Source organism: Heloderma suspectum, chromosome 7 (genome assembly GCF_057233095.1).
Source record: "Heloderma suspectum isolate Gila_16-S chromosome 7, 16-S_ref, whole genome shotgun sequence".
Lineage (NCBI taxonomy): Eukaryota > Metazoa > Chordata > Lepidosauria > Squamata > Helodermatidae > Heloderma > Heloderma suspectum.
Window position 1 is genome coordinate 37279324 of NC_139464.1, and position 25009 is coordinate 37304332.

General features: G+C 44.2%; 1 protein-coding gene across 1 annotated transcript in view; it reads left to right on the top strand.

The window, feature by feature from the left end:
• The window catches only part of ABTB3 (ankyrin repeat and BTB domain containing 3), a 353911-nt gene that overhangs the window by 313203 nt on the left and 15699 nt on the right, over positions 1 to 25009 (top strand). Inside the window, exons 10-12 of the mRNA XM_084809681.1 lie at positions 1728 to 1948; positions 5662 to 5840; positions 22906 to 23011. Of these exons, the coding sequence (XP_084665807.1) occupies positions 1728 to 1948; positions 5662 to 5840; positions 22906 to 23011 (506 nt within the window). The remainder of the gene's footprint in view (positions 1 to 1727; positions 1949 to 5661; positions 5841 to 22905; positions 23012 to 25009) is intronic.

Below are 25009 nucleotides of genomic sequence, written 5' to 3' on the forward strand. Positions count from 1 at the left end.
TGCCGCTACTTGGAAATACCCTCTGCTCTTCCCCAGTAGTATACTGGACACCTTCCGACCTGAGGGGCTCATCTTCCGGCATCATATGTTTTAGCCTTATGATACGTTCCATGGGGTTTTCTTGGCAAGAATACTGGAGTGGGTTGCCATTTCCTTCTCCAGTGGACCACATTTTGTCAGAACTCTCTGCCACGACCTGTCTGCCTTGGGTGGCCCTGCACGGCATACCTTATGGCTTCACTGAGTTACGCAAGTGGGGGGAATTATAGAGGCTCGGGAAAGAAGTGGAGAAAAGAGGAGTCCTGAGAAAATAAAGTAAGTTTAAGGGCGAGAAGAGTGGGGGAATAAGCATGCCAAATGCACATCTGTGAGCATATGAAGCAGAAATATAGGGCAGGATGTAAATCACTTGGTTAATGTGTCTATGAAAGGAATACACACACATATCCCTCTATATACCTGGGGATTTCATAGGATGGCTTAACGCACACAGCATCCATTGTGGCTGAGTGCAGAGTAAACCTTGGAAATCTCAGGTTCCAAATTATGTGCCAGATACCCAGTTCTGCATTCTTTGCAGAATTGCAGTAAAATCAACATCTTTCGTCCTACTATGGAGTAAGAATGTGATGCAGCCTCATTTTGGCGAAGGGTGAAAACAGATGTAACATTTGGCAAGCTGTGGGAGCAGTTTGAAAGCACCCTCACCATATGCGGTACAAATCTCCCTTCCCCTTCCAGGGCCAAGCTTCGAATAAACGGATTCATCAAGTTTGCAATCATTAAAGCTGGCTGTGAATGGCGCTGATTGCCTAGCACCTGTAATGTCACCGAGGCACCTTTCCCAACCCCAGAGCAGCTTTGGAACTATTTTTACAGTGTTTTCATTAACAAACAAAAACAGGATGGACATATAAATAAATAACTGTATTTTTTGTACATGTGGTGGTTTAGAAATGGGAGGGGTGGACATCCACCTGAAGCTTTTGGGAGGGAGAGGCAAGAGCCACGGTGGACCCAGCACTGATGTCATGCGAATTGCAAAGCCGAGAGGAAGCCAGGTGCATACACTGCACTGTGGCATCTCTTTAAATGGTATATCTGTATTCCCCCTAAGAACTCTGGAGTGTGGTTATCATCTGAATTATCAAATATATCTCTTTTTATTACATTGCACGTCATAACGCACCCATGATCTCGACTAACAAGAGAAAGAGCTTTCCTCCCCTTTAAACATGCACACACACACACACACACACACACACTTGTTGGCCCATTTGCTCTGGATACATTGCTTATTCTATCCCCCACAGGACTGAACATGCGCAGCTAGCAAGATGTAAGCGTATAAGGTAGGTGGGAGGTAAGGGAGAAGATGCACACTGGATTGGATCGATTGTTTCTAACACTTTATCCATTGGGAATGATTCCTTTGCACTTTAATGGCATCACACAGGTATAAGCCTGTTGATGAACAGAGTATGGAGTCTTTGTTTTGGACGTTGGACTTGCAGCTGCAGGCCGAAATATATTATATTGCGCAAAAAACAAAAAAGCATTGCTTCAAAGCTGCCTTGTTAGAGGATCTAACATTAGCTAGATGACTAGTTAGCTCTGGCTTCACTGTTAACTGTTCCAACCTGGTTGCCTTTCTTTCTCCCCCTGCCCCCACCCCTCTCTCTCTCTCTCTCTCTCTCTCTCTCTTTTTTTTGCCCTATGATTGACAGAAATGTGTTTCGTAAGCTGCTTGCTCAGCCAGAGAAGGAGAAGAGTGATATCCTGTCGCTGGAGGAGATACTGGCTGAGGGAACTGACTTGGCAGACAGTGCACCAGCTCCTTTATGTGCCAGCCGCAACAGCAAAGCCAGACTTAAAGCTCTGAAAGAGGCAATGTATCACAGTGCCGAACACGGATACGTGGATGTAACCATTGACATCAGGAGCATAGGTCAGTTTTGGTCTCCTCCGTGCGTTATCTCCCATGAAAGACAACTATCAGAAACGTGGTTGATGAGAAAGGCCTCTGTCAGTTGCGCCGACCATTTCTGATTTGTTCCCGAGTTCTTGTCATGGCAGACATCGGACAACTTTCAAATGTGTCTGGGGACGCAGGAGAACTTGAATGTTAAAAAGAAATTAACAACATGGCTAGATTTTTTAATTTCCCATGGATTCTGCAGTAATTTGAGATTGAATCTGGCAATTTTAATTTTAGGGTTTGGATCAACTATTATGCTGTATAATACATTCTGTCCCGAACCAACTGAAGGACCAGTACAGATGTTATCATCATCAGGAACATCTCTTTGGCTGTGTCCACACTAGGGCCTCTTTTAATTGCCATATCTTGTCTTTCCTTGTTTTGTTCTCTGTCTCTTTCTTACAAAGGAGTTGCTTTTCTTGTGATTTTTGTTCTGTTTCCATATTCCTATCCCAGTAGATTTCTCTGCTATACTTCAGCATACATAGTACACACACACACACACACACACACACACACATACAAAGACCAGCAGAAGAATTACTTTTATCTCATGAAATTTTATTTTATTTCGAACTAAGGTTAACAAAATAAAAGCAACAAGAAGAACGTACATAATACGTCAAAATCACTAAAGAAACAAAGGACTTCACTCATTCTAAATCTTAGTCTATAACAGATGCGCTTATGGATTATATACAATAAAACTACCTAAGTAGGAGCTCAATATTTAATGAAAGTAAAAATACAAGTTCTACAACATACAAAAGGAGCATGCGTAAGGGTATGTCTTTTATGTGTATTTGTGCAAAATAATCAGAAAAAATACAGGCAGCTCTACTTTGTTGGAATTTTATCAAATGTTTGAAATGCCTCAACATAGGAAATGAGTGGAAACCATGGTGCCATAATATCATTCTTCTTCAATTAAGATTCCTTGCTCACTGGAATTAGTTTTAAGGAGGGCTCTCTCGCTATGAATGAAATATTAGCCACGTAATTGCCTGACTCTCAGAATTTATTTATTTAATTTATTTAAAACATTTGCATCCCGCCCTATATCATTAAGATCTCAGGGCGGCATACAGATAAAATCAATTTAAACAGTATAAAACAATAAATAATTTAAACAGCTAAAAACATATTAAACCATTAAACAAGCTAATACCAATTAAAATCTTAAAAAGTAGTCTAATTATATCTGCATACATTTGCAAGCGTGTAAAACAGTCATTCTCTGGGGAAAAAGGATTGTTTGATTTCAAGTGCATGCATGCGTCACAGCAGGCACCATCTCATAAGAGAAGTTCCCTCCTTTGTGAGAGGGAGGGCTTTTTTGAAGAATGCGCTTCCTCCCCACCATGAATTTGCAAGTAGAGATGGGCGAACGAGTGATGTTCAAGACTGCTAGGATTCTCCAAACATAATCTCAACACTCCTCTCATGCCTGATTCCCGTTCTTGTTTGCGATCACTGCTCGCTCTGTGCAAATGGGAAACTTGCCCAAATCAAGCGCTGATCGAACGGGAGATTTGCACAAGTTTCCCCAAATTTGGATTTTCTAATTTATGCAGCTTCTAATTTCTAATTTATGCAGCTTTCCTCCATAGATTAAAGCAAGGCTGATTCAGTCTATGGAGGAAATTTGCGCAAACCAAAGTGGGAATCAGGAATGAGCTGAACGCGAGCATGTGTACGACAATTTGCAAATACTTGCTCGCATTCAGAACTTCGAATGAGGCATGCTGTTGTGTTTTGCGAGCAAAAACCAAATTCTCCGACATCCCTCTTTGCAAGTACTTACATTGCCCTGAGACTACAGAGCTGAAGGGAAGAACACCCTGGCCCCTGCCACCGGCTCCGTGCCACAGAGAGGTTGAAGAACATCGTGGCAAGGGGGAGATCAGCCTGGCCCCATCCACTCGTCCAAGAAGCACCTTGCTAGCCCCTCCCTGCCAGAAAGAACACTCAGCTCCATCCACCAGTTGCCCTGAGACTGCAGAGCAGCACATTCTGGCCCCGTCCATCAGCCAGAGGACTAAGGGCAGCTGGGTTGTGTGGGTTTTGTGTATAAGGTCGTGTGTGTATTAATATAATCTACTCTAAGCCACCTTGAGGATCGTGCAATGAGAAATCAAGTTTCAGACATCTTCTAAAGTAAAAATAATTATTTATAATAATCAATGATTGTTTACCAAGTCTGCTGCCCAGATGATTGGGACACCTTTTTAACTGATCCAAAGACGATTACTTGATTAGAATGATGTGGCACCCTGCTATTAAACCAGTGCCCCTGACATGTCATAATGAGCGGCAGGCTGGCAGGCTTACTCAGCGGTAGACACTCAGGTGGAGAGGCCTCAATTTGACATTGGGGGCTATAATGCTTCCATGCAAAGCCGATCCTTCAAGGCATCAAATCTGCTCTGGTCAATTTTCTGCTTTAGACCAGAGGATCCTTTGCCCCCCAGCCCTTGTCTAGATGAGGAACTACTTGTGAAGGAAAGCTTCCGGCCTTGCACGGGCAGGAGAAAAGGAAAAAAAGCATTTTAAGGGCAATGCTTTTTCAAGGCATAAGATTCAACTCAGCAGTAATGAATAAAAAGCTTTATAGAGAATTTGTTAAACATATATTATCCTGCAACGGGGATTTAGCACTCCATAAAGCAAGCCCCAAACGACAGAAACGCATTGCTGGATTGGGACAGGTCAGCAGAGCGCCCTTCGGCTTGCTTTATGAAGCACTGGATCCCTGTTGCACAAGCAGTCCCTCCTGCTGGTGCACAGGCACAATACCGCCCTTTGTTTTTTGACATGTTATGGATGGTAATGGTCCATCATGCTTAAATGAAGAAGTGCTTAGTACCAAATAAATAATTGGGGTAAGTAATACCCAGAATTAGTTTTTCCAATTGTTGCTGAGGTGGCTTGGGCCTTCTCCTTCCTCACCCACAGCAGCTACGTCATGCCCACTTGAGTAGACAGAACATAGCAGGATGAACTTATAGAAACAGTGCAATGTCCCCGATAGTGTGGAAAGTCCATTGCTATTCTGCTTGTAGCTTACCTAAGAAGAACAAGGATTTATTAGTGCTAGGAGCTACCTGTCTGGAAGCAGCAAGGGTCTTAAAATAGAAAGGAATATACAGCTGATTAAGAGATGGTGGCCCAGGCCAGTTCCAGGTTTTGGTGGGTCCCTTCAGCAAGAACTTCTCAGTGGGGCTCCCTTCTGAGTGTGCCCACTCTCTCCTTCCCCTCTTCACCACTGTTGCCACCGCCCACTAATTTGCCTCTTCTCTCCGCCCAAACGGCACCATCTTCCAGAAAGGAGGGTAGGGAAGGAGGGCAAGTCATAAGGAGATTACTGCTCCTCTTTGCTGCTTTCATTGCTTGCTTACCTAAAGAGGGCAGATGAACAGGCAACAATAGCAAGGAGAATGAGCAGCAAAGCCAAGTGGCTCCAACGATTGGCAATGGGCCCCCTACTGTGGTAGGGGCCCTGATAGGGGTTCAATTATACCAACCGCTGGCATGGATCCTGATGGTGACCTTGGCAAAGGAAATCATATATGTTGAATGGAAATTCAGAATATGGTCCAGCATAAGGTCTTCCTGTCTTGAATCAAGCCCTGGATTTTTAAGATATATGCAAACCTTTCAGATATTTTTACTTTAAACAGGTGTCCCATGGACTCTTCATACATGGCTAGAGTCCTTGAGAACTGCTTTTCAACAGCACAGACGACCTCTCATCCAGTGCTTGCTGAAAGAATTTAAATCTATTCAGGAGGAAGAATACACTGAAGAACTCGTCACACAAGGGTTGCCTTTGATGATTGAGATCTTGAAGGCAAGCAAGGTAGGTAAAATTGACCTTGTTATTCTATTATTATTATTATTATTATTATTATTATTACCTGCGTTTCTGTTTATACACACTCTGCATGGCTTACATAGCAAAGCACAAGCACATTAAAATAAGATAAAATTATTAAACTATAACAAAACAAGAAGTTTGCAGCACTAAAAACATCCTGATTTGAGAGCAGAGCAATCTTTACAGAAGCAGATAATCAAATATTACAAGTCTGTTGAAACAGAAATGTTTTCATCAAAAGCCCAGAGGACAATATATAAAAACCACCCTGTTCAGATAGTATCCAGATTTTGAAATATACATATACGTAGTAGATTGGTTCACATGCAACAAGCCATGGTTTGACGTTACATGGCGGAGTTTTCAGTTCACACAATCCAACCAGCCTTTCTCTTCTCCCTTCACAATCTTTACTTCCTAAAGTTCAGGGTGGGAAGTTGCAGTGTGTAGGGGAATTCCCTCCCCCATCCCCCAGAACCCACTGTGGGCTGCACACACACACACACACACACACACACACACACACAGCCACTGCTGAAATTGCTGCCGTGCCACCAAATTTGCCTCTGAGATTCAGTGACGTGGCAGCAACGGCAGCAAAACCTGTGATTTCTTCTCAAAACAAGGTGCATGAGGAGTACGTGTCTTGTTTGAAGGCAAAAACGCACTAACAAAAACGTCCAGGGAGCATGATTTTGCTTTAGAACAAGGAGTGAGCTTCCTGTGCACCTTGTCTTAAAGAGAAACTGCCGCTTTTTTGCCACTGCTGTACCACCAAATTTCAGCAGCAAATTTGGAGGCATGGCAGCAGTGTAAGGGGAGGGGGACCCCAAAAAGGGCTGTGGGGCTGCATGTGGGCCACCCCTGCTATAGCTCGTTTGGTTGATCTCTAAATGAGGAGCACAATCTGCCTTCAAACTGTGATTTGCAATACTGGTTTGGAGGACAAACACAAAAGATAGGTTGCTACTTGGGATGTAATGGTGAACGATGGTTCGCCATAGACCAAGAAGTAACTAATTCAGTGAAGGGCAGAAGAGGAGGAGGGAGTGGGAAGGAAGCATTGTGTGCACACAGCGCTCATTCCTGTAGTGCCAAAGCATTCTTTGGCATCATAATGTGAACTGATCTTTGAATTGCACTTCCCAAATACACACATACGGACATAAGGTTTTTAAAAGGAGGACTGGTGATATCCATCTCCTGCAAGGACAGCTTAATATTGGCATTGACAGTGAGCTACAGAGATGACAGAAGCAAAAGCCTCGTGGTAAAACCAAGAGTCACTCCAGTCACGCAATAAAATACTGGCAAGAGAGGCTGATAAGCAAATGAGCAGAGAGTATAGCTTTATCTCACTGGCTATTTAGGATAGCACAAGGAGGGCATTGTTCACATTTCCTTAGATTTTTTGTGACAGTTCTTGGATCCAAGGAATATCCTCTCTCACATTTGTGTTCCTGCCTATGATGTTTTTGAGATGGGTTAACAGTTCATTTGGTTCTATGAGACCGCTCACTAAAAGTTTACTAGGAAATTTTTCCAGGACCATTTGAAATTCCTTGACAAAGGGTTTGAGAGAGAGATGCCCACACATGATGGGCTTTTCTACGCAAGGCTGTTAATCCAGTGCATTTACATTTGGTTTTGTGGCGGTATACAAGCTTTCTTTTCCTGCTTTTCCACTAAATAACCTCTAGGTGGCATTGTGGTATAGTGGAATAGCACAAGTACACAAGGGAAAAAATGTTTGCTTTCACTTTAAGAAATAAATACAGCATTTTCTGCTCTAAAAAAACTCAGCAAAAGTACTCTGTCAAAAGACGCAGAAGCGAAACTGGAGGGTCACAGAACACATAAACAACTGTGAGTAAGGAATGACGACTTCACAATAAATGCCTTGTGTAGAAAAACCCTTTGAATCTCTTCTCTAGACAACTGTAAAATATTTTATTTCGTAAACGCAATAATACACCAAGGTATAGGGGTGTTGCCATTGGAGAGGTAAATCCCCACCACCACCATAACGGAGCGGGGGGGATTTGATCCAGGGACCTACATTAAATTACATGTAATATCAACTACTTTATAAAACATAAACTTAATTTACCACTTTAACAGTGTGGTCTTCCACATGTCTACTCAAACATCACTCCCATTGAGTTCAGTGGGGCTTTCTTCCAGGTAAGTGAGTGTAGGACTCTAATTGTAGAACATTAAAGGTGCAATCCTATGCATGTTCAGATAGAAAAAAGTCCTACAGCTCCCAGCATTCCCCAGCCAGCACAGATGATATATAACTAGTTAGCACATTAAAATGGAGGGTGAAAAAAATGGTTCCATTATATTCTATGCATGAGATGGCAGGGATTAATAGACCCTTTTGGGTGGGTGTTCCAAATTTTTCTGGGCTTTCACATCTCTAGTTGACAAACCTCATGGTGAAGACAGTTTCATATTATATTATATTTAATTGTATGATATTATATTATTTAACATGATATTAATATATTACTCTTATAATATCAGGGAATGGGGAGGGGAATTAACTCCTGGGAAGCAGTAATCTGTTTGTCTCAGGAATGGCCACTACATCATCAGGTAATGGCATTTCCAAGAAAACTGTCACTGCCAGGGTTACACCGCTGAGCTCTCAGCCAAGCCATGACTTGGCTTTTTAAAGCGTAAGGGGGCGGGGGGAGAGAAAGAAGTGTCACCGCCTCTTAATTCAGTTCATAAGTACTACTACCCCACTGATGCCCCCCCCAAATCCGTCCTCCCTCCAATGCGTAGCGGAAGGGGGAGTTCGCCTCATCCCTGCCTTGAATGTTGTGAAAAAAGCAGCTACGTATGCTTTAGCATTCTTTAGCCCAGCTCTTATGTGAATTCCTTCTGTTCACTGTTCATCCCTCTGCATTCCTGACATAGTAAAAGGTGTCATGTAGGATGTTGATATTTGGCGAGAATCTGCTTCACTTTTGCACATTTAACAACCAACAACAGGAACTTACTAATATAATAGTGCAATTCATTGGATTGCATCAAGAAGTGTTGCTCTATTGTTAAATGTCGCAAACACGTTCTTAAATAGTTTTTTTTTTAAACAACAACGAAGAATAATTATTCTTAGGTTCTTTGGAAGTTCAGTAATTGAAAGTACATGATTCCTTTCATAACACTAATTTGGTAGAGTTATAGTATGATTATTTTGTATGATTATTATTTGCTTTATGTAGTATACTACTGAAACACGCATTATCCAGGAAAAGAACACTTAGATCTTTAATACGTAAAGGCCATTTCAAGGAAGTAATGTGCCGTCTTGAGCACTCTGGACAAAGTGCCTAACACAGCTCTCTCAGCACCTGAGGCACAGAGGTCTGCCTCTTGACTGGATTTTTCACATCACCCTTGGCTTGATCCTTTTTTCCCTAAGGCAGATCCTTCCATATGCTGGTGACTTTTGTGGCATGTAGTGTGACTTGTCATCACATTCAGCACTTTTCTGTCTAAACAGTTCAGAGCATCCAAGACCCGAAACCTCCATAAATGTGCATCTTGCATTCTCCATATGAGAAGCGAACATCAGGTACACCAATCAACGTGGCATGCTAATATAATGTGCAATTAACCGGTGTCACATAAAATTTGTGTGCAGCAGCATGGATTTATCTGGAAACTAACCTTGGACTTGATTGGATTATCTTGCACTTAAATCCTTAGTCATAATTTGTCTCAAGGGATATTTCAACAGTGGATTCATAAAGACCCCTGCTGCTTTTCATAAAAAGGAAGTATTTGTGGAGACTTCTTGGGTTGGAACAAAGATGCACTGATGCTAAGACTTGTGTGCCCCCTTCTGGTCTCATATCCATAGACGATGATTGATTCTGTTCCTAAATCTCAGCTTTAGATACACAGGTTTAAAAAGCCTTTCAAAACAAAGTCTTGGCATTATTCCCAGTTGCTGCCAAGGGAAAATTTTGTGTATCCCCTTTGATGAATTGTACTCCTTTGTAGAAGGGTTTTAACCCAGCTCCAACTAACAAAAAAAAATCCTATTTTGTCAAACCACTCATTGCCTCTAGCTGTTAGCTCCCATCTCTTGGGCTTCCTTGGCTCACAGATGTTGACTAATATTATTAATATATGTGATTCTTAAGCATGTGAGAGCAGTCTTCCAAAAGCAACATTTAATCAGTTTACATGTAGGACCTATATGAATTCTGCTGGAAAACCTGCAAAAGACTTTCCTCAAAGAGAACTGCAGAGGATCCAGGCAGGTTTCCTTTTCATGGTAAAAGAATCATATGGCTGGAGAAGGATAATGTCACACCATACAGGTGGTTGAAGACCAGTCAGGGCTCTTAGTGTCACAGTGTTCTCATTAGTTGGTTTGCACTTCTAATGCACATGTGGATTGATTTCTCAGTGGGAATCAGGAGAAAGAGAGAGAAGAAGCATTTCTTCCTGCTGGAAATGTCTGACTGAAACAAGCAATAGGATATGGGTTGAGTGATTACCACTGGAAGAAGAGGAGGAAGAGGATTACAATTAGTATCAAAACTGATCTAGATATTTCCATGTTAGTTGGTACAGTTTAGTCTTGCAGAAACTAGTTAGAAGAACAAAGGACGATGTCTGATGCAGAAAATATAGCTGCCCTTTGGTTCAAAATAAAAGACCAAAATATGGAGTGTCCTATGCTTAGTTAGTACAATATATTTCCTAGCTTTGTGGCACGTTCATTTTATTTTTTACATTTTTAAAATTTCTCCATTGTTATCCCACCTTATCTCCAGGAAGCCCAAGACAGCATACGTTATTCTCCCCACCACCACCACCATTTTTTCCTCACAACAACCCTGTGAGGCAGGGGTTAGGCTGAGAGGTGATGATTGTCCCAAAGTGACCCACTGAGTTCCATCACTGAGTTGAACCCAGGCCTCCCCTATCCTAATCCAACACTGTAACCAGTACACTGCACTCTAACCATTTATTTATTTATTTATTTATTTATTGCATTTCTATACCGCCCAATAGCCAAAGCTCTCAAACCTACACTACACTAGTAATTTATTAATGTTGCTGGTTGTCCTGATAAAACATTTCCCTGTATCAAACTTCAGTCTAAACACTTCCTTTAGCAATTTGCTTTAAGGGAATGTAGCCCAGTAGCAGAGCATGTGTTTGTGTGTAAAAAGTCACAGATTCGTTTCTGGTTAAAATGATCTCAGATAGCTGGGCTGGGAAAGACCTCTCTGTGACATCTTGGAGTTCTTCTGCCTGCTGTTCTAGACAGATCAGTTGCTGACTCAGCACAAGACCACTTTATATGCTAACAACATACCATGCAAATGAATCCATATGTAGGCCTGGGATGCTTCCAGACGAGGCTTTTATCTTGCAATCACCCTGCCTCATTCACAGAATTTTACAAGAGGTCCAGATGATGTCTTCCACTTGTAGCCCTCCCATGTTTCCCCGCTACTTCTGCCACCCTTTTTCTTACCTCAGTAAATCATGGAGGATAAGGCTAGCAAAGGCTACTAGCCCTGATGTCTATATGCTACCTCCAGGATCAGGGGGAGTACACCTATGTACACCGGTTTCTGGGGAACATGGGCAGGAGGCTGCTGTTGCACTCCTGTCCTGCTTGTGGGTTTCCTATGGGCAGCTGTTTGGCCACTGTGTGAACAGAATGCAGGACTAGATAAGCCCTTGGTCTTGGCCAGAATGGCTCTTCTTACATTCTTACGTTAAGAAGGGAAAGACATCATAGCTGCACAATGCCGTTTAATTGGTAGCATTAGGAACTGTCCATCTGGGAGCAGCCTGGGTATTTTCTTAACTACAAAATGGCTGAACTTGGAACTGATCTTGCAGTGTGTGAAAACATTTGGCCTTCCATACACTTGGGGCTAGTTGTGCAATTGACTGCTCTCACACATCACAAACACAGCTCAGAGAATCCTGAAATTTAACCCGTTCTGAATCCCATTAAAACTGCGTTGGGGAATGTGTGGCCTTCCAGAAGTTGCTGGACTGCAATTTCCATCAGCCCTAGTCAACATGGCCAATGGTGGAATGATGATGGAAGCTACAGTCCAACCACATCTGGAGGGCCACACGTTTTTTATTGTTGTTAATACTTATATACCACTTAATATATACAATCTCTAAGAGAGCAATCCTATGGTCCTTGGTCGAGCATCCCAGGGACCATAGGATGGCATGGGAAACCCCTCCAAAGTTAGAGACAGCGCTCCAATGTCGGAAGGGGGAGTTGGAGATTGGACCCCAGGCCCCACCCCCTCGCAGCTGGCATGGAAAGAACCATGCCGGCTGTTCCTCTGAGGTTGGAGAAATGATCTCAGAGGGGAGGAAAGGAAATGCTCTGGTGGGCAGGGAGGGGAGGAGACTGGAGAGGCCAGTATATGAGTTATCCTGAGCCACCTCCAGCCTCCTTCCCTCCCCCTCCAAAGCAGCTTCGCTAGTAAAAATACAGGAGGTTGGAGGGCAAGGAGGCAAAGATCACGTCTACCACTCCCCCTGCCCTGCCAGCTTCAGCCCAGCAGGGCATAGGAATCTCAGAAGCACCCGAGTTTGGGGACTTCAAAGCGGCGAGGGCACAGTCCATAGGACTGAGCCCTAAGCGGTTTCTTGAGCACTGCATTAAATTATTCTTAATCGCCTAGGGCAAGGAGAAGAGAATAAGCATAATAGAAAAATTGCTCCAAAATGACCAGTTGTTTAAAGAGATGGAGTTAACAACCATAGCCATCTACATTGGTAAGGACCACAGTCTTGTGAAAATCTGGGCCAGGATGGTGGTTTTCTCTTCCACTAGAGCAATTTTAATGAACTACTTGTCTTGGTTCTTTCCTTGGACTGTTGTCTGTGGCTATCGGTTCTTGTGGTGAGAATGTTGTTGCATTGATATGCCAGGACAGGATCTGGTCCAAGCTCCTGTCTTAGAAAGCAACCTTTTTCTGTGCATTTAGGTAGGCATCTAAGCAGCAACAAAGAGTTCTTTTCATCCACCTTTGCTGCTGCTACTACTCCTGGCCTGGTTTATTGTTAGAAGAGTCAAAGCTTCAGTAAAGCATATCGAGTATGCAGAGCCCACCAAGACCTTCAGGTGTGCGAGAACGAGTGCTCTTGCTGTAATGACTTTCCGCTTTCTCCTTCCAAGTCCTGGGTGGAGAATACAAGATCCTTCACATCTTGGCATCTTTCTTTTTTTGTTCTCACCAGTTTGTTGAACCATATTATTTCTGAGTCTGGCTCCTGTTGACTCTTTACCAATCCATATTCCCATGTGACACTTCACAGCCAGGCATAAACAAATTTTAAAAATGCAATCTCTTTTCATATACTTTATTGAGGAAAGCTGTTTGTGAGGAATGCACAGCTCTAGTAGATGCAGATATATTGCCATCAGCTGGGAACGTTTTTCTCCATGCAAACAGAAGGTGCATCCTCCGCCATTTGGATCTGCGCTACAGGGGGAGTGGGCAAAGGACCTCTCCCCATGCCAGGGTCCCAATCTGGTTTGAAGGCCCCACATTGGCTAACCCTGCAGACAAGGGTTAACTAAGTGGCAAACAACATTTGGCCCTTGGACCCTGTCTGAGTTTATGGACAGATGGTGAATCAAAACATACCAAAACAAAGGTGGGGAGGGCTCCTTCACAGGTATAATCAAAGAGGTTTCTAAGTTCTATATGCAGATCATTTGCTAAGTATAGCAGACAGAGTAATAATTTCACGAAGTTTGATAAGCACTGATGTAGGGATGTACGGATTTTGTAAAATCCATTCCGTATGCATTTTGCAGATGGTCAGGTGCTTTTCATTCCATCATCTGCTGATTGACAGAATTGGACTTTTTCCAGCTTCCGGAATTTGTGCAAATGCATACTTTCCAAAATGTGCAAATCCCCCCACAATACACAAATCCCCCCCCCCCCCGGTGCATTTTCATGCTTTAGCCTATGCGGGAAATGTGTATTTTCAGCCAGAGCTTTATTTTATTTTATTTGTTTTTCTATGCCTAAATTTGTGTAAAATTCCAGAATGTAAAAAAATGGTCCACAAGTCCACAGAATCTGTGCAACTTGGGAAAAGCTGGTCCGCTGTGGAATCCACAGGTCAGATTCATAGAAATCATAGAAACTCATTTGATTCTGTTGCAGATTTCTCTGACATCCCTACACCAATGTAGCTGTTGTCACATAACTCTGTTCAGGTGTCCTCTATGCATGGAACCTACGTGTGCATAAGGGGGCAGTGGGACTGTGATGCTCTCCCCAACAGATGTCCATGCCTTGGTGTGGTCAGCTGCATAGGAAAAGCCTGTGCATGAGGAGCTGCTCACACTTAGGCTTCCATGTGATCTGAACCACTATCGCGCAGGGGCTTATTTCACGAGGAAGCCTATGGGTGAGTAGGGATCTATGAGAATTTTGTTTCATTTTGCAAATCATCTGAACTTGCCCTGTTTGCAACCCTGGACATGAACGGGAGTGCATTTAAAAAAATATATTTGCACATTCCTGAACTTGCGTTTGCATTTGAAAAATATGGTTTTTTGAGAAATGCACATTTTGAAATTATATAGATATATAGATATGCGCATTTTCATGCTTTAGTCATGGGGGGGAATGCACTGTTTTTTAAATGCATACAGAAATGTGTGCTTTTCCTGTTCAAACGAGCCCCCCAAAAGGTTGGAAATGAAACGTGAGTGAGATGAACCAAACTTCGAAGTGAAGTTCGGAGAACTTTGGCGAGTTTGAACATCCCTGGTTCTCCCATCCTGATGCAGATGCCCAGGGGAAAGGGGCAGTGCCATGCCGGATGTCAGATTTGGGGCCAGCAGCATGGCAGTGCCCACCCCTGCCTGAACGCAGCTACAGTCAGTGTAGCATTCTGTTTTATGCAGGGTGTAAAACCACATAGCTTTACCACACAGGCCTTCCACTGTCCATCTATTCCCTTCTTCATATGCTACACTTAGGGAGCAATCCTGTGGCCGCTAGTCAGCGGCTAGACGGCCATACGATATCTGGTTTTCCGGGAACTGACCTTCCCCCCCTTCTGCACTGCCTTGCAGGCAGCTCAGAACGGTCCCACGCTCCGCGCTCCGAAGAGGAGTGCAGAGCGGCCAAAACGGGGCATTCCAGGGGGCGTTCCAGGGTGGGGAAGGCTGTCTAGCTGCAAATGCAGGGCAGGAGAAGCACGGAGGGGATGATCCCCTCCGTGCTTCTCCTGCCCTGCATTGGATAGGCAGTCGCCTCCGAGTTTGGAGGCGGCCGCCTATCCCCATAGGATTGCGCCCTTAATGTCTACCTCTGTCAAATAAAGCTTAATGGAATGCCAGTCTAGAAATTCCCTAAACTCATTGGTTCAAACAGCCTTTGTTTATTGATTTGGTTGATGCATAATCATGTTCCATAGAAAACTGCTGATTAGGTGCACCATTCAAACCACACTGGTCATAAATGAACCCACTGCATGCCACCAAGCCTGCAAAAGCAAGGATGGTCAGACATACCATTTAGGCAGGGCATTCTACAACATATGAATTATACAGGAAGTAAACCACTACTAGCTGGGTCAGTTCCTTGGGACTCTGTAACTCAGCCTTTCCCAGGTTGGCGCCCTCCAGATGTCTTTGGATTACAACTCCCATCATCTTCAGGCACCTGACTGACTGGGACGGTAGGAGCTGTAATCTAAACACATCTGGAAGGCGCCAAGTTGGAGAAGCCTGCTCTAAGTGATTTTTGTCCTTAAGGGTGCAATCCTATGCATGTTTACAAGAAAAAAGTCTTACAACCCCCAGCATTCCCCCGCCAGCATGGCTGGCGGGGGAACGCTGGGGATTGTAGGACCTTTTTCTTGTAAACAAGCATAGGATTGTGCTGTTAGCATCATATTACTTTCTCCCTAACAGATTTGTTTTCCGCAAGCAAGGAGGTTTTCTCCTGGGGAGTATTTCAGAAGTGGTCTCCGTGAACTGGAGTCAGAAGTGGAACAGTGCAGGAGTGACTCTACCATATGATTTTTTGGCCTTTACATCTTCCTGCTAAGAGTCGCAGGAGTTTCTGTCCTCCTTCATGTACACTGGCTCTACCCCAGCACCAAATCTAATTTCACATACAACATGCTGTTCATCTAGCATTCTTTGTGGGTCATTTCCCTGCTTTCCTAATCATTCATTGTGATCATTCTTACAGTATCTTCTTTCATTATACACTTCCTGCTCTCATTCATTTCCTTTTGCATTTGCCTTTTTACTTTCAAATCTTAGTTCTCTTTCACCAGCTTCCTTGCCAGAGTGCTCTCAAGTATTCTGTGTGAAGAGTGCTATTTTATTTCAAAATGCCCCAATAACACATGGAGTCCAATTTAGTGATTTGTCTATAAGTGAAACTGAAGATCTCCCTTGTTGTTGTTCAGTCGTTCAGTTGTGTCCGACTCTTCGTGACCCCATGGACCATAGCACACCAGGCCTTCCTGTCCTGCGCACTCTCCCGGAGTGTGCACAGGTTCATATTCATTGAATCGGTGATGCTATCTAGCCATCTCATCCTGTGCCGTCCCATTCTCCTTTTGCCTTCCATCTTTCCCAGCATCAGGGTCTTTTCCAGAGAGTTTTCTCTTCACATTAGGTGGCCAAAATATTTGAGCTTCAGCTTCAGTATATGTCCTTCTAATGAGCAGCCAGGGTTGATTTCCTTTAGGATGGACTGATTTGACCTCCTTGCAGTCCAAGGCACTCGTAAGAGTCTTCTCCAGCACCACAGTTCGAAAGCATCAATTCTTCGGCGCCCAGCCTTCCTTATAGTCCATCTCTCACAGCCATACATTACTACTGGGAAAACCATAGCTTTGATTAGATGGACCTTTGTCGGCAAGGTAATGTCTCTGCTTCTTACTATGCTGTCTAGGTTTGCCATAGCTTTCCTCCCAAGGAGCAAGCGTCTTTTAATTTCATGGCTACAGTCACCGTCTGCGGTGATCTTGCAGCCCAAGAAAGTAAAATCTGTCACTGCTTCCATTTCTTCCCCTTCCATATGCCAGGAAGTGATGGGGCCAGATGCCACAATCTTAGTTTTTTTAATGTTGAGTTTCAAACCAGCTTTTGCACTCTCCTCTTTCACCCTCAACAAGAGGCTCTTGAGATCCTCTTCACTTTCTGCCATTAGGGTGGTATCGTCTGCATATCGGAGGTTGTTGATAATTCTCCCAACAATCTTAATTCCGACCTCTGATTCATCCAACCTGGTGTTTCTCATGATGTACTCTGCATATAAGTTAAATAAGCAGGGCGACAATATGCAGCCTTGTCGTACTCCTTTCCCAATTTTGAACCACTTGGTAGTTCCATGTCTAGTTCTTACTGTTGCTTCTTGACCCTCGTACAGGTTTCTCAGGAGACAGGTAAGGTGGTCTGGTACTCCCATCACTTTAAGAATTTGCCACAGTTTGTTGTGATCCACACAATCAAAGGCTTTAGCGTAGTCAATGAAGCAGAAATAGACGTTTTTCTGGAATTCTCTTGCTTTCTCCAAGATGCAGCGAATGTTGGCGATTTGATCTCTAGTTCCTCTGCCTCTTCGAAACCCAGCTTGTACTTCCGGTAGTTCTCGGTTCGCATACTGCTGAAGCCTAGCTTGTAGGATTTTGAGCATCACCTTGCTGGCATGTGAAATGAGCACAATTGTGCGGTAGTTTGAACACTCTTTGGCGTTGCCCTGCTTTGGAATTGGAATGTAAACTGACCTTTTCCAGTCTTGCGGCCATTGTTGAGTGTTCCAAATTTGTTGGCATATTGAATGCAGCACTTTAACAGCATCATCTTTTAGGATTTTAAATAGCTCAGCTGGAATACTGTCATCTCCACTAGCTTTGTTGTTAGTAATGCTTCCTAAGGCCCACTTGACTTCACTCTCTAGGATGTCTGGCTCAAGTTCAGTGACCGCACTATCATGGCTATCAGGGACATTCAGATCTTTCCTGTATAGTTCTTCTGTGTATTCTTTCCACCTCTTCTTAATCTCATCTGCTTCTGTTAGGTCCCTGCCTTCATTGTCCTTTATCATGCCCGTCTTTGCACAAAACGTTCCCTTGAGATCTCCAGTTTTCTTGAAGAGATCACTAGTCTTTCCCATTCTGTTGTTTTCCTCGATTTCTTTGCATTGTTCATTTAAGAAGGCCTTCTTGTCTCTCCTTGCTATTCTCTGGAAATCTGCATTCAGTTGGGTATATCTTCCCCTTTCTCCCTTGCTTTTCACTTCCCTTCTTTCCTCAGCTACTTGTAATGCCTCATCAGACAGCCACTTGGCTTTCTTGCATTTCTTTTTCTTTGGGATGGATTTCGTTGCTGCCTCCTGAACAGTGTTACGGACCTCCGTCCATAGTTCCTCAGGCACTCTGTCTATCAGGTCTAATCCCTTACATCTATTCCTCACCTCCACTGTATATTTATAAGGGATATGATTTAGGTCATACCTGAATGGTTTAGTGGTTTTCCCTATGTTCTTCAATTTAAGCCAAAATTTTGCAACAAGAAGCTCATGATCTGAGCCTCAGTCAGCTCCAGGTCTTGTTTTTACTGACTGTATAGATCTTCTCCATCTTTGGTTGCAAGGGACATAATCAATCTGATTTTGATATTGACCATTTGGTGATGTCCATGTGTAGAGTCGCCTCTTGTGCTGTTGGAAAAGAGTGTTTGCTATGATCAGCGTGTTCTCTTGGCAAAACTCTATTAGTCTTTGTCCTGCTTCATTTTGTACACCAAGGCCATGCCTGCCTGTTATCCCGGTGATTTCTTGACTTCCTACTTTAGCATGCCAATCCCCTATGATGAAGAGGACATCTTTTTTTGTGTTAGTTCTAGAAGGTGTTGTAGGTCTTCATAGAACCGATCAACCTCAGCTTCTTCGGCCTCAGTGGTTGGGGCATAGACTTGAATTACTGTGGTGTTGAATGGTTTGCCTTGGATTCGTACTGAGATCATTCTATCGTTTTTAAGATTGTATCCCAGTACTGCTTTTCCCACCCTTTTGTTGACTATGAGTGCTACTCCATTTCTTCTAGGGGATTCTTGCCCACAGTAGTAGATATGATGGTCACCTGAATTAAATTCGCCCATGCTTGTCCATTTTAGTTCGCTGATTCCCAAGATGTCGATGTTCAATCTTGCCATCTCATGTTTGACCACCTCCAGCTTACCTTGATTCATTGATCTGACATTCCAGGTTCCTAAACAATATTGTTCTTTACAGCACTGGATTTTCTTTTCACCACCAGACACATCCACAGCTGAGTGTCCTTTCGGGTTTGGCCCAGCCTCTTCACTCTTTCTGCCGCTACTTGGAAATACCCTCTGCTCTTCCCCAGTAATATATTGGACACCTTCCGACCTGAGGGGCTCATCTTCCGGCGTCATCTCTTTTAGCCTTGTGATACGTTCCATGGGGTTTTCTTGACAAGAATACTGGAGTGGGTTGCCATTTCCTTCTCCAGTGGACCACATTTTGTCAGAACTCTCTGCCATGACTTGTCCATCTTTGGTGGCCCTGCACGGCATAGCTTATGGCTTCACTGAGTTACGCAAGCCCCTTTGCCATGATCTCCCTGCTCGGTCCCTAACATTCCCCGTGCCCGGATTTATGTAAATAAGATGGCCTTTTCTAGCTGTAAGTGTTGCCTGCCTCAACTTTCCTCTGAAGGAAAATGTAGAAGAAAATGGATTTCTGGTGAAATTATATCAAGAGAAAGTAGAAATAAAAGTTTGCCCTTCAGTCTATGTGATCAGTTTCCACTGATGGAGATACACACACACACACACTTCCTCCACAAATGAATACAATTTGGCCTTCTGGGTTTTTCTTTTTTTACACCAATAGAGATTCTGGGCTTTTTAAGGAGCCCCTGGCATTGTGCCTCAATTCTTTGGGCAACTTGAAACCATTATTGCAATCTCAGGTACTCAAGATGTCTGCAGGCACTCACTGTCCTAGATGTTGCAATGGCATATTTAGGGAAGATGGGCCTATACCCGCCTGGACAGGGCAGTTCTCTCTTTAAACGCCCTCATAGCTGTGGCAGGTCCAGTGGAGGCTGGTGGCCCCAATTTTTGGTGAGGCTATGAATCCGTTGCAGATTTCAGTCAGAACTATGACAGAGCTATCCAAGGTGCAGAACCCATTTTAAGGCCAGGGCTCAGCACACTGGATAGCTCCTTCATAGTTCTGACTGAAAACCAGAATGGATTTACAGTACCACTGAAATCGGAGCCACCAGCCTCCACTGGGCAGGTCCATTTTTATTTATTATTACTTTTATATCCCACCTTTTTTCCTCCTTAAGGAACCCAAGGCAGCGTACAGAATCCTCCTTCTCTCCATGTTATCCTCACAACAACAACCCTGTGAGGTAGATTGGGCTGGGAGTCTGTGACTGGCCCAAAGTCACCCAGTGAGCTTCCATGGCCAAGTGGGGACAAGAACCTGGATTTCCGAACTCCCAGTCCAACACTCTAGCCACTACACCACACTGTTGTAGCATTTTTGGCATGGAAACATAGGTAGCTGCCTTTTACTAGGTTAGACTATTTGTCCATCTACCCCAGCACTGGCAGCAGTTCCCTGGGCTCTCAGGCAGAGAAGGGTCTGACCTGTTGCCTGCTGTTCGAGCATTTTAACGGTTAAAATTTAACTGGAGATGCCAGGGAATGAGGCTGAGGGAGATGAGAATGGCAGAGCAGGGCCATTCCACCAGCCCTACTGAAGACCATTCCTATGGAAGTTCTTCCTCCCTGAACAGTCACCTCCAGCATCCATTCCAGCAGGCCAGGGCCAGCCCACCCATTAACCAGGGTGAGGTGCCCGCATGAGGTGGCGGAGTTGGAAGAGTGGCAAACTGCGCCACTCCCCCATTTCCAGCCCAAGCCCGGCAAGCCCACTGCTACCTCCAGCAGGTGCAAGTGGCGAATTGTGCCACTGCCCAGCCCCAAGAGCCCACAGTGAGAGAGTGGCCAGCGGGGCTGTTCGGAGCTGCCAGCAGCGGCCCTCTGTTGCTGCGGGGCTGCTGCAATACCTGGACAGAGGCTGAGCTTGGATCTCAGCCCACCCTTCCTCCCCATCAGCGCTGTGCAAACTTCCCTCTCTCCCTGCTGAGGTGGGGACTCTGGAAAGGAAAGGCGGTGGCTCTCCAGGCTGGTGGCACAAGGGTTGCATGGCGGTGGCAACCGGGAGGGAGGGGTGTGGTGTGGTGTGGTGCCACTGCCACAGCAAGAGGGAGGGTTGCACGGCAGTGGCACAAGTCCAGCTTCAGGAGGCGCAAAATTCAAAGTGATCTTGATGGGCTGGAGCGCTGGGCAGAAAACAACAGAATGAAATTTAATAGGGATGAATGCCAAGGTTTGCACCTAGGAAAAAGAAACCAAATGCACAGTTACAAGATGGGGGATACTTGGCTCAACAACACTACAAGCAAGAAGGATGTTGGAGTTGTTGTAGATCACAAGCTGAATATGAGCCAACAATGTGATGTGGTTGCAAAAAAGGCAAATGCTTTTTGGGGCTGCATTCATAGAAGTATAGCTTCCAAATCACGTGAAGTACTAGTGCCCCTCTACTCTGGTTAGGCCTCATTTGGAGTACTGTGTCCAGTTCTGGGCACCACACTTGAAGAAGGATGCAGACAAACTGGAGAGGGTTCAGAGGAGGGCAACAAAGATGATCAAGGGACTGGAAACAAAGCCCTATGAGGAGAGACTGAAAGAACTGGCATGTTTAGCCTTGAGAAGAGAAGACTGAGAGGAGAGATGATAGCGCTCTTCAAGTACTTGGAAAGTTGTCACAGAGAGGAAGGCCAGGATCTCTTCTCAATCCTCCCAGAGTGCAGGACATGGAATCATGGGCTCCAGTCACAGGAAGCCAGATTCCGGCTGAACATCAGGAGAAACTTCCTGACTGTTAGAGCAATACGACAGTGGAACCCGTTACCTAGGGAGGTGGTGGGCTCTCCCACACTGGAGGCGTTCAAGACGAGGCTGGACAGCCATCTGTCAGGGATGCTCTGACTCGGATTCCTGCACTGAGCAGGGGGTTGGACTCGATGGCCTTGCAGGCCCCTTCCAGCCCTACTGTTCTGTGATTCTAAGAGCTTGCACAGGGCCTGCAGCAGGCTGTGCTGAGGGTGATGAGAATGGAAAGCATGGCCATTCTACCAGTGCTGCTGAAAGACTTAATTTTCCCCCTCTTCCCTCTCTATTTCTTGTTCCTTGTGTGTCATGTCTTTTTATACTGTAAGCCTGTGGGCAGGGACTGTCTTCTTTTACTGATTATTTGTAAGCCACTCCAGGCGTCTTTTTGGCTGAAGAGCAAGATAAAAATACTTACAATAAATAATAATGAACACACGCCTTTCTGCATGCAAAGTGTGGGCTCTGCTACCAGGCTATGATCCCTCCAAGGTTACCTTAACTTTTCCCTGAGCCCTCAGTTGAAGGAAGGCTTCAGAGATTCAGCCTTGCATTCTTTGGCTTCACTTGCCATCACTCCAGTGAAAGTGTGAGAAAGGGGACAGACCCTCCGAACTTCAACAGGAAGTGTGGGAGAAGTCAGAAGCCCCACCAGTTCTCAATGGCCCCATCATTTTTTAAAGGAATGCTGTTCTATGTGGTGAGCAAGGTAGTAGCAACCCTATACCTAGGATATATCCATACTGCATCTCCTGCTGCCCTGGTCAGCTGACTTCAGTGGCAGCAGGAGTACCTAGTACAGCCTTCCCCACCTGGTGTCCTCCAGACTACAACTCCCATAGTCCCTCAGCCAGCCTATGCAAGCTCTATGCAAACTACTTCTGATGGCAGAAGTAGTTAAGAGTAACTACCAAAGTTTTTGTGCGTGCATTTTCAGGACCCCATGTGCATGCACTGTTCAGCCATTTCTTGCGAGTGACTCTTCAAGTTATTCTCTTGACTCTTTTGTGTTTATTTTTGTTGTATTTTTCTTTGCTTTAGAACGAAGTGATAAGTCAACAACTGGCTGTCATTTTCACCCATTGTTATGGGCCTTATCCTATTCCCAAGCTCATTGAAATCAAACGCAAGCAGACCTCTCGTCTAGGTAAGTGTGCGGTAGCTGGGCTGCTGTGCGACACACGTTGGGTTCATTGGCATTTGGCCACTGGAAGAAACCAAGACAACTCATAACAATATAGGATAATTCAAAGAGGCCTTAGCCTTGATAGGGACATTTCATATAGTCTAAGGTCAGATGGGACAATTGGGAACCTTCATTCAGTTTCAAAGTTTATCCTTCACATTGCATTCCAAGCAAAATTCAGTATGCTAGGCATTCTGCTGGGGACAAACAGGGTTGATCACAGATGTACATCATGTTAGTGATGAGTCTGCTCTGGAAGCACACTAGGTCTTACTTTTGGCACACATGCATGCTTCTCCCACAGATCAAGGTTAGGGGGAACCTGTTTCTCTTGTTTTCAGCAGCAGCTGGGCTGACCCTCGTGTCAGTCACAAAGTTACCACCTTTCTCCTCAGGGTAGTTTTTAAAGTGTAGAAAAGAGTCTGAGCAGATCACGATGCAAGGCATTTGAGAACAAAAAAAGAGCAGGTAGCCCATTTGAAGCACACAGTCACCCGCACTCAGAATTCAATCTGGAAGGTACATATGCATTATTTGAGGAGCAAAGATGGAGTGAAATACATGGTTACATCACAGACTGCTGCAATGCACTCTATGTGGGGCTGCCCTTGAAGAGCTTCTGGAAGCTTCATTTGGTGCAAAATAATGCAGCTAGACTGCTAACCAGTGCATGGTATTATGATCACATCACCCCAATATTAAAGATCAGCACAGGTTTTCAGTCATTTCTGGGCTCAATTCAAGCTGTTGTATTTAACCTTTAAAGCTCTGAATAGCTTAGGACCTGGCTTTCTGAGGGACCGCCTGTTTTGGTATTAACCTGCTCAGTTATTAAGATCAGCAGGAGAGGCCCTTTTGAAGACACCCCCACTTGTCAGGTATGCAGGAAAGGGCTTTCTCCTGTGTTGCTCCCAAACTCTGGAACACATTCCCTCTGGAGTTGTGACTGCTCCCCACTTTCTCTTGTGTTCAGGACGGGGGTCAAGACACATCTTTTTAACTTGGCATTTTAAATGGTTAAGGTTTTTACGGTCGTTTTTAATGTTTTACTATGTTTTTATTTGATTATGGTTTTTATTTTCTGAATGTTTTGTAAACTACTTTAGTTGGCTTCAAAAAGATGATATAGAAATTGGATCGATAGATAAGATAGGCAGGCAGGCAGGCCGGCCGGCAGAGTTGACTCCAGGAATCTATACCGAGTCCTGTTTCCGGGTCCATCTGTATTCATCCACATGTGTTCATTAGGAACTACATCCTTTCTATCAGATCCCCTGCAGTTCCTAGATCAGGCCGCCATACATGACATACATAAACTGCTCTGCAGTTTGGGGGTTTACTTTCCTTTGAAGACCACCAAAGCTTGAAGCTGGACATCTTCCAGAAAACTGACATTTTGTCATCTAGATAGCCAAGTTTAAAATTTCACATCAAAATCCACATTTAAAAAAAAATGTGCAATTTTTGCAATGCAGATTGCTAGACTTTTAATTTTTACTGAATTTTTGAATTGTACAGAGAAAATGTTCTCATAATACTGAACCTCAGAGCCATCCAGTACAATTGATCAGCAGCAGATTCTGAACAGATGAAAGGAAGTAACTATTTTACACAGCTCATGTTCATATGAACATGTTCAACTTGTTCAAAAAGAACAGGAGGAACAGAAAGGGAGGCGGGGTTGCACTGTATGTGAAAAATACATATCTCTGCACAGAAATACAGGAGGAGGAGCTTGGTAGCCCCATCGAGAGCATCTGGGTTGAAATAAATGGAGCAAAGAATAAAAGGAACCTGGTGGTCGGAGTCTACTACCGGCCACCCAATCAAGGAGAAGACAAGGATGAAACTTTTGAAAAGCAAATAGCCAATGTTTTAAGGAAGCATGATGTAGTAGTAATGGGGGACTTCAATTTCCCCGATATTTGTTGGGAGACAAATTCTGCAAAACATGGCCCC